Genomic DNA, 8748 nt, shown 5'->3' with positions numbered 1-8748 from the left:
TGCATGAAGCCTACTTAAAAAAAAAAAAAAAAAAAAAAGAAGCCTGCTCATTAGGCTTCCACTCTGTCACCATGGCAGGTCAAGGAGTAGACAGGGCCACCCTGTCATCTGGCAGCAGAGAACTGGGGACCAACCTAGCAGGGAGGAGGCAGTCTCAGGCTGCCAACAACCGATGGTTGCTAACTGCCGCTTTCCCGGAGTGTAAAGAGTCCGTTGCATGCCTATATAAGCCCTTGACTCCTGTGACACAGGTCATTCTATCTCACCAAACACAAATGGCTGCTGCTTGTATGTGAATGGTCATAGCAGCATTCACTTTGAGAGCCAAAATGGAAACAGTGTCCATCACTTAATGAAGGGATGTATAAAATGTGGCCTATCCATACAACGGAATAGAATTTGACCATAAAAAAGGAATGAAGCACCGACACCTGCTGAACCTTGAAAAATGACGCCGAGTGAGAAAAGGCAGACACAAAAGGTCACATACTGTACGATTCCATTGATGTGAAATGTCTAGAATAGGCACCTCCATAGAAACTGAGAGTAGATTAGCACTGGCTGGGAATGGGGAGCTAGTGGTGATAGCTAAGGGTGCAGGGTTTCTTCCGGGGCTCATGAAAATGTTCTCAAATTGATTGTGGTGTTGGTTGTAGAGCCCTGTGAATATATTAAAAACTACTGAATCATACACTCTAAATGGGTGAAATGTGTACTATGTGAATTATATCTCAATAAAGCTGCTCTTAAAACACAGAAATGGCTTTCCAGTTATTGACCTGGAGCTCCCAGGTGAGAATGAGGTAGTGAGTGGAACTCAAAGGAAAGAACACTGGAATTTCTATCTTGCCACAGGCACTAGCAGGGTGAGAGGCAGCAGGGGTGCTGAGTGTGGACCGTCTCAGTGCACAGGGACAAAAATTCTCACCTGCCCTGGGAGGTGGGGTAATGCTGACAAGGCTATGTGTTTAGAAGACGGATGGCCAAAAGGGAAAAGGTTCAGATCCACCCAGGGGACAGAGGACTCTCACAAGGATTTGCAGCAGGCTGGAAGAGGGCTTATTTTCTAGGTCCTAACCCATCAGAGAAGAAAGGGTAGATGCTGGACAGCCCCAGAGCACAGCATGCCTGATCTAAGCTCTGACCACATGGACCCAGAGCAGGGGCAGCCATGGGACCCTGCGACGCAGCTTCAATGCCGTTGACGTGCACTGAGAATGTGTGGGTACCAGACTGGGTCATGAGACCTGGGTGAATTCACAGGCATTCCGGGTGGAAGGCCATGCACCCACAGCCCAGCCCACATGCACGACCCGCCATCGGGTCCAAGCCCCTGGATGACTCTTGTTTTTATCCTAGGTCCCGAGGCCCAAGGTGAGCCTGGGCACAGCAGCCCAAGCTGGAAAGAGCCTCCGCCTGGGTGGGGGTGCCCCGCACTCTGCAGCTGCCCCCGCCCCCAGGCTCCGGCAGAGGCTACAGCGCAGGCAGGCAGGCATTACCTTGGGCTCAGACAGGGGCTCACACTCCCTGGTTGGTTTTTTGCTGGAATGGCCAGAGGGGAGGGAAAAGGGAAGTGAGAAGGGACACGGGATCTATGAGATGCCTGTCCCCCACCCCAGAGACACTCAGACCCCAAATACCAGCTTCACAAAGCTGCTGCCAGGGGGATATTGAGCAGGGCATCTCTGCTGTGACACACTGGGTCACATGAGAGAGAGGGCTTGCTCGTCCACCACAGGGCTGATAATCCCACCATCAAGCATGCATGCTTCTGGGCCACAAAAACACTTTCTGATTGTCAAGAGGTTCCCCCAGTTATGCAAGTCTCCCTGAGAAAGGTATAACTCCAGTGTGGGTTAGCAGTCAGCAAAAGGAGGTGGGCTGAGCCTGGGGTGGGGCAAACCCAAACCCAGCAGCTTCTCTGATTTCCTGGAAGGTCTGGTCTGAGTCGTTCCAGGGATGGGCCCAGGCAGAGGGGGCTGGGCAAGGCTGCCCTCCGGCTCCCCACCCCACAGGAAGGCTGGTGGATACTCACGTAAGCAGGTTTCCAGGCGCTGACAATGAGCGCTCCTCCCGCCGGCTGCCCTCAAACGGGTTCCCAAAGGAGCGTTTCCGTATCATGGTCTTCACCAGGATCTGAAGGAGAGAGGAGGAAGGTGGGCCACCTGGGGGAGACTCCAGGCAACAGCCTCCCTTGTGCCACCCCCCAGGTGCTAGCTCCCTCTTCCTTTCTCTCCCAGCCCCCAACAGCTCCCAGGGCTTGTGGCTGGTGACTGGCCTTTGAAACACCCTGGGCAGCATCCCTCCCACCCAGGACACAAAAGCCAAAGCCATCATCAAATCTGACTAGTCCGCACCCAAAACCATTTATGGCTCCCTGGCTGTCAATAAGATAAGGTCCAAAATCCTTGCTCTGACAGTCTCCTATCTTAATCTCGTCTCGTCTTGGTCTACCTGAGCCCCAGGGGGACCCTGTGCTCCAGAAGAGCTGGCCTGCACTGTCCCTCCTCTTCCAGGTGTCCCTGCATCTGGCACCATTTGTTTCACCTGAGCCATCGCTGCACATGCCGTCCTGGCCCATCAACCTGTCTCATCTTCAAATCTGGGCCTTTACTTTCAGTGCAAGCTATCTATGACCACCCCAACGAGAAACCCAACTATTGTTTTCCAGGTCAAATTAACAAGGGCTGCACTTTTATTTTAATTGAAATATAATTCACAAAGTAGGAAATTCACCATTTTAAAGTGTAAAGTTTAAGGGGTGCCTAGGTGGCTCAGGCCATTAAGTGTCTGACTTTGGCTCAGGTCATGATCTCATGGTTCATGGGTTCAAATCCCGCTTTGGGCTCTGAGCTGACAGCTCAGAGCCTGGAGCCTGCATCAGATTCTGTGTCTCCCTCTCTCTGCCCCTCCCTCACTTGTATTCTCTAAGATAAATAAATAAGCATTAAAAATAATAATAAAGTTGGGGCACCTGGGTGGCTCAGTCAGCTAAGCGTCCGACATTGGCTCAGGTCAGGATATCAGTTTGTGAGTTCGAGCCCTGCATAAGGCTCTGTGCTGACAGCCAGAGCCTGGAGCCTGCTTTGGATTGTCTCCCTCGCTCTATGCCCCTCCCCTGCTCACACTCTGTCTCTAAGATAAATAAACATTAAAAAAAATAATACAGTTCAATGGTTTCTAGAACATTCACATCACCACTATCTAACTTCAGAACATTTCCTTCACCCCAAGAAAAAAAAGCAGTACCCACACCCCATTTCCCCTCCCCCCCAGGCCCTGGCAACCACGGATCTGAGTCCTGTCTCTGGACTGGTCTATTCTGGACACCTCACACAAATGCAACCACACAGTGTGTCTGGCTTACCACACTGCGCATCATGCTTTCAAGGTTCGCCCTGTTGCAGCTTGAATCAGTGCTTCATCCCTCTTCGCTGCCAAAGAACATTCCTTTGTACAGATAGGCCACATTTGTTTATCCATTCATCCACTGGTGGATGTGGGGGCTGTTTCCACTTTTTGGCTATTGTGAATAACGCTATGAACATCCAGGTACACATTTTTGTGTGTGGACATGTTTTCCACACAAAATGCTTTCATTTCTCTCGAGTACACACGCAGGTGTGGAATTCTTGGATCATGTTAGGACCATGTTCACATTCTGAGGAACTGTCAGGCTGGTTTCTACAGCGGTTACACCATTGTACACTCCCACTGGCATCACACAGGGTACTAGTTTCTCAGGGGGCTGCGTTTTAGTGCAGGACAGGAAACACCGACCAGGTCTAAGTTGCTGAGGCAGCACCCCAGGGCACCGGGTGGTGTGGCGGGAGGGCGACGGAGCTGAGAGGTGCCAAAGGTCCATCCGTGTCTGAGAGGCGCTGAGGGCAGGCTTGTTCACTGCCAGTAGCGGGAATTTGCTGGTGTGTCCCCTCGTCCACTCTAACACAGACTGGGTCCCCTGCCTGGTTGGCAAACACCTGCCTGAGGAGAGGATCCCTTGGGAAAAGGTACCGTCCCTCATCTCATCCCGCGGCCCCAGCTCAGCTCCCTTCCTCTGCCTCCCTGTCTTCTGCCTCACCCCTACTGATCTGTCCCATCCTTTCCAAAACCCAGATCAGATTCCCTCACTCCCTGGCTTAAAATCTTTCACCCATACAACTCTGGAACTTCTACTGTTGCTGGCCAGAGAGCCAAGGAAGGTTCTGGAGAAAGGAAGCGAATTAGTCATTTTTGGTGATGCTTCTGGCTGCAGTGTCCTGCAAAGGAATTTTCAAGGAAAAGACTTCAGCCCCCTGAAAGGCTCTAACCCCCACCCCCTCAAGCAGAACATGGTGCCTTTTCAAGCTGTTTTATGTGCTGAACTGTTGTGTGTGTGTGCTGCTAAGAAGAAATCTAAGCATTTTTAAAAAACCCACCGATTTACCAAAAGGTGGAAATACTCGGCATCTGAAAAATGGATAAACAAAATGCGGCCTATTCATACTACAGCATATTCTTCAGCCATGAGAAGGAATGGCATGCTACAAGCCGGATGAACCTCAAAAACATGATGCTGAGCAAAAGAAGCCAGACACAGAAGACCACATCCTGTGTGATTCCACTGACACGAAATGCCCAGGAAAGGCATATCCAGAGAGACAGGAAACCAACTGGGGGTCGCCAGGGGTCCGGAGGAGGGGAGAACAGAGTGACTGTTAACAGGTACAGGATTTCTTTGGTGGGGGAAATGCAAATGTTTCAGAACCAGAGGTGATGGTTGCCCAATACTGAAAATATAATAAATGCTACTTTATTGTTCACTTTAAAATGGTTAATTTTATGTTACATGAATTCTATGTCGTTAAAGAAGAAAAGGAAAACACAGACTTAGAAAATGAAGGCTATGCCCTGTGGCAAGACACTCATGGTGCCTCCCTTGGGACTGTGTTCTGTGGCTTCTGGAACACACCAGCCCCTTCCTTCTGTGCTTTTGCCAGGGGTGGTCCCCTGGCAAGACCACCCACCCCACCCCTCCCTGTGGCCTTGTCAAAGCAGCCAAACTTCCCAGCCCTCAGGACCCAGCAGAAGGGGCTCCTCCTCTGTGCAGCCTCCACTCTTGCTTCTCTGCGCTGGCCTGTCACCACGTAATGGCACAGGAGGGTGATTTTTCCCACTCCATCTTTCTTACGAGGCCAGAAGCCCCATGAGGGCCAGTGCTGTACTCCATTCATCTCTGTAACCCTGTGCCTAGAACACACCGGGTGCCAGGAGGGGACCTGGACCTCCCCACTCCAGCCCGCGCCCTCGGATGACTACAGTAGCCCCTACTTCCTCCCTGGTGCCTACAGTCCATTTTCCAAGTGGGATCTTTCCAAGGCCAACTCAGATGGTCCTATTCCCCTGACTCAAATCCTGCATGTGCTCCCCACATCCCTTGGGACTAAGATTTAAGTCTTGGCTGTGGCCTCAGGTCTTGTGTGGGCTGGCCCCACCTGCTGCCCAGACTCATGTCACTGTCCCCCCACCTTCCTCGTCCTGCCTGGCTTTCTAAAGCTTCTTGTGGGCCTAGCTTCCTCCCACCAGAGGATCACCACGTTTGCTCTTCCCTCTGCCAGGAACACCCTCGGCCCAATAGTACCGTGGCCCAGTTAACCCTCTGCCATCTTCTCAGTGCACACCTGCTTCTTCCAGGAGGCCCTTTTCCAACCCATCACACTGGCCACATCCCCCTCTTAGGGCTACACAGTGCCCCTTAGGGGTACACGTTGCAGCCCCCTGTTACATTATACATTTATCTATTGGCTGTTTGCCCAGCATCTGTCTCTCTAGGACAGAGGATGCACCATGTTGGTTTTACTCATCACTGTACCCCCTGCTCCCAGACCCCTAGGGTCCGACATCTTCTCCCAAGAACATCTCGGGCCTGGAACAGAAATAACCCATGGTGGGCACCTGGATCGGACGCCAGCTGCCTCCCCAGCTGTGGGCACAGGACATGGGTACAGTGGGTGGATGAGAAAGAGTGAGTGTGGGTGAGTTTTAACAGTGAAGATCATGCAGAGGTCCCAGGTCAGGGAGGAGGAGGAAGATGTGAATGGATGCCCCACCCCAGTGGCTCAAGTTTTGGAAGAAGGACAGAGAAAGTGTGTGGGGAAGCAGGAGGGAGAAGTGCAAAGCTGGGAGAGAAGGAGCCAGCATTTGGACTCCTAGAGGGGCATTTACTTGAGGCCAGACACTGTGTCTTTGTAGAAAGTCTCAGCAGTCCCCGGCCAGAGCCCAGGGCCCTGCCTGCCTGCTGGGGCCGACGTTGGCCAGACACACCCCAGGGCTTTCAAGGTGGCCATAGTGGGGAGGATTCTGCCCCTGGGACTGCAGCCCTGACCCCAGGACCTTGAGGATACTGGTCTCCCTCCTGGAGCCAGATGCCCCGCTAGGCAGGGAGGGGACTGGCAAGTGGGCGATTCCCAGAGTCTCCAAGGTTAAGCCTGAGGATTCCACATTCTGGCTCGTTTTTCCTGGGTCAGAACCCAAATGTCAGGCCATAAAAGGGGCCCAGGAGCTCCTGAGCACATGAATTGGGAGCCCATGCCCCTAGCCCTGGTAGCTGCCCACACAGCAGATGTGAGATTAGCTCAGCCGTCCACTCTGGAGCCTGAAGAGCCAGCAGATACGAATCCCACCTGGGAGACCTCAGCTTTAACTCCCACCCCTGGCACCTGCCCTGGTCCTCCTCCTGCTCCACCTGACATGCTCTGAGAGCAGGAATTCCAGAAGGGACAGTAGGATCTGTGGAGAGGAGCTACCGCTCTGCATAGTAACACAGGACCTGTCTGGAGACAGAACTAAAGCTACAAGATGCAGGGGCCTCCTGGTCTGATGTGTGTGTGACCAAGGCCGAGAGGCTGGTGGCTGTGGGTGAGGGACAGACCCGGCCATCCCCTGACTCTCAGGCCCAATATCTGCTTCTCAGATGCCCGCCTGTGTCCCGGCCTGTCCTCGCCGGCCCGCCTCAGGCTGTCCCTGTGCTCGGTCAGTGGTCCGTCCCGCCTTACCACAGTCGCCAGGCTGGGAATGTGTTTGACCGAATTCTCGACCTCCTCTTCGGTCACCTCGACCAGCGTGCAGTTCTCGTCCTCCGATGGCAACGGCTCCGCCCCGTGCCTCGTGACCCAGGGGTGCAGCTTCAACGAATGACAGGAGGGGTGAGGGGCAGGCGGCCAGCTCGCAGAGGCCGGAGAGCAAAACCAAGGCCCTGCCAGCGAGCAGAGCCAGGGAGGAAATGCGGGAGGGCAGAGGTGGTGGCCTGAGGTCAGGCATGCAAGAGAGCTGGCAAGCCAGGCAGAGGGTGGGGGGTGAGCGAAATGCAAGGAAACGTGGAAAAGACAGAGAGACAGAGAATGGGAAGGAGCCACCAGGCCGGGGTATGCGCCAGACTGCATTCTCCAGCTGGCCCAGGTCTTGACAGAAGTGATCAGATTCAGCATCTGCCTTTCATGGTGCCCAAGGAGCACCCATCACCCCTCAGCAACTCTCCTTCATGCCCGGAAGGCTCTGTTCAGAGCAGGCAGATCCTCCCCATTTCACAGAAGGGGAAAGAGAGGCTTGGGGAGGCACAGTGAGACCACTTAGAAGGACACAGTCAGGAAAGGACCCAGGCAGGGGTCTTTCCCATCCCACTACCCACCTCTGGGGTCCAAGCCCTTATCTGTAACCATTTGGCCTCCCTCTCCTCAAATGCTAGTTAGCTAGATGCCTAGGAGTTCCTGAAGGAAACCTCTAGATTTCTTAAAGAGTCAGATATGTGCATGTATATGGCATTGGCCAGGGTGTAGTGGGTGCACAGGGGTCTCTCCTGACAGTGCTTTCTGCAAAAAATGGAATTCAGCAGGTTCTGGGGGTGTCAGATTGCTCACTAATTTCCTTCCACCCTCACTGAGATTCTTCAAAGGGATGGGGAGGGTCAAGGAAAGGGCCCAGGACTTCAGCAGCCAGGGTGTGGAGCACACAGAGGCCCCAGTCTGGAGGGTGGATGCCATCAGCCCAAGCCAATCGGAGTGAGCACTGGCTGCCCCACTGACAGCAGATCCCAATTCCACAATCACAGTGAACATGAGTACAAACCCTCCTCCCCACACCCTGCCACCACCAGCACCTAGTGGCCCAGACACTGAGGGCATGGGAGGGCAGTGGTGCCAAGAGGGCGCAGCACTGTGGATGGAGGGGCGTGGGGCCTGGCCGAGGCAGGGTTGAGCCAAACAATTCCAAGCAGAGGACATAGGCCAGACCCCTGGTGCACATCCCATGGCAGAGCGGTGGCCCCCAGGTACCTTGATTTCTGGCACCACAATCCTTGATTCTGGGTTCTTGTCCAACATGCGGGTTATCAGGTCCTTCAAGTCCTCAGCTATGTCAGGCCTGGGGGTGGAAGACACATCAAGGGTGGAAAACATACACAGGACCACCAAGGGCTTGGTGAGGAAGATGACTTGGGACAGACAGGCAATACTCACTGATCTGGAAACTCCAGGGCCTGACTCTTGATCTTACTGTGTAAACACATGATCCGCTCGTCCATGAACGGGCACTATGAAGAGAAGTCAGGGACAGAGTAGCCGTCACTGGCTGGCACATCAGTCTGCAAGGGCTGCCACGTGCTGGCGTCACTCCACATGGGTTACAGCAGAGAAATAAATGTCCCTGTAGTAGCCCAGTCTAGTGAGGAAGCATTTCCCATGCCCCCAAGTTCTAGAAGAACCAGGAATGGAC

At 53.6% G+C, this 8748-nt stretch overlaps 1 protein-coding gene across 4 annotated transcripts in view; it reads right to left on the bottom strand.

The window, feature by feature from the left end:
• The window catches only part of CAMKK2 (calcium/calmodulin dependent protein kinase kinase 2), a 47566-nt gene that overhangs the window by 4446 nt on the left and 34372 nt on the right, over positions 1-8748 (bottom strand). Inside the window, exons 12-16 of one of the 4 annotated variants that reach the window (XM_027044318.2) lie at positions 8493-8566; positions 8310-8397; positions 7035-7163; positions 2036-2136; positions 1500-1542 (exon numbers count right to left, since the gene is read on the bottom strand). In XM_027044318.2, the coding sequence (XP_026900119.1) occupies positions 1500-1542; positions 2036-2136; positions 7035-7163; positions 8310-8397; positions 8493-8566 (435 nt within the window). The remainder of the gene's footprint in view (positions 1-1499; positions 1543-2035; positions 2137-7034; positions 7164-8309; positions 8398-8492; positions 8567-8748) is intronic. The other 3 variants (XM_027044322.2, XM_027044321.2, XM_027044323.2) reach the window with 3 other exon arrangements.

The sequence above is a fragment of the Acinonyx jubatus genome, chromosome D3 (genome assembly GCF_027475565.1).
Source record: "Acinonyx jubatus isolate Ajub_Pintada_27869175 chromosome D3, VMU_Ajub_asm_v1.0, whole genome shotgun sequence".
NCBI lineage: Eukaryota > Metazoa > Chordata > Mammalia > Carnivora > Felidae > Acinonyx > Acinonyx jubatus.
This window is presented reverse-complemented; position numbering and strand designations above follow the sequence as displayed.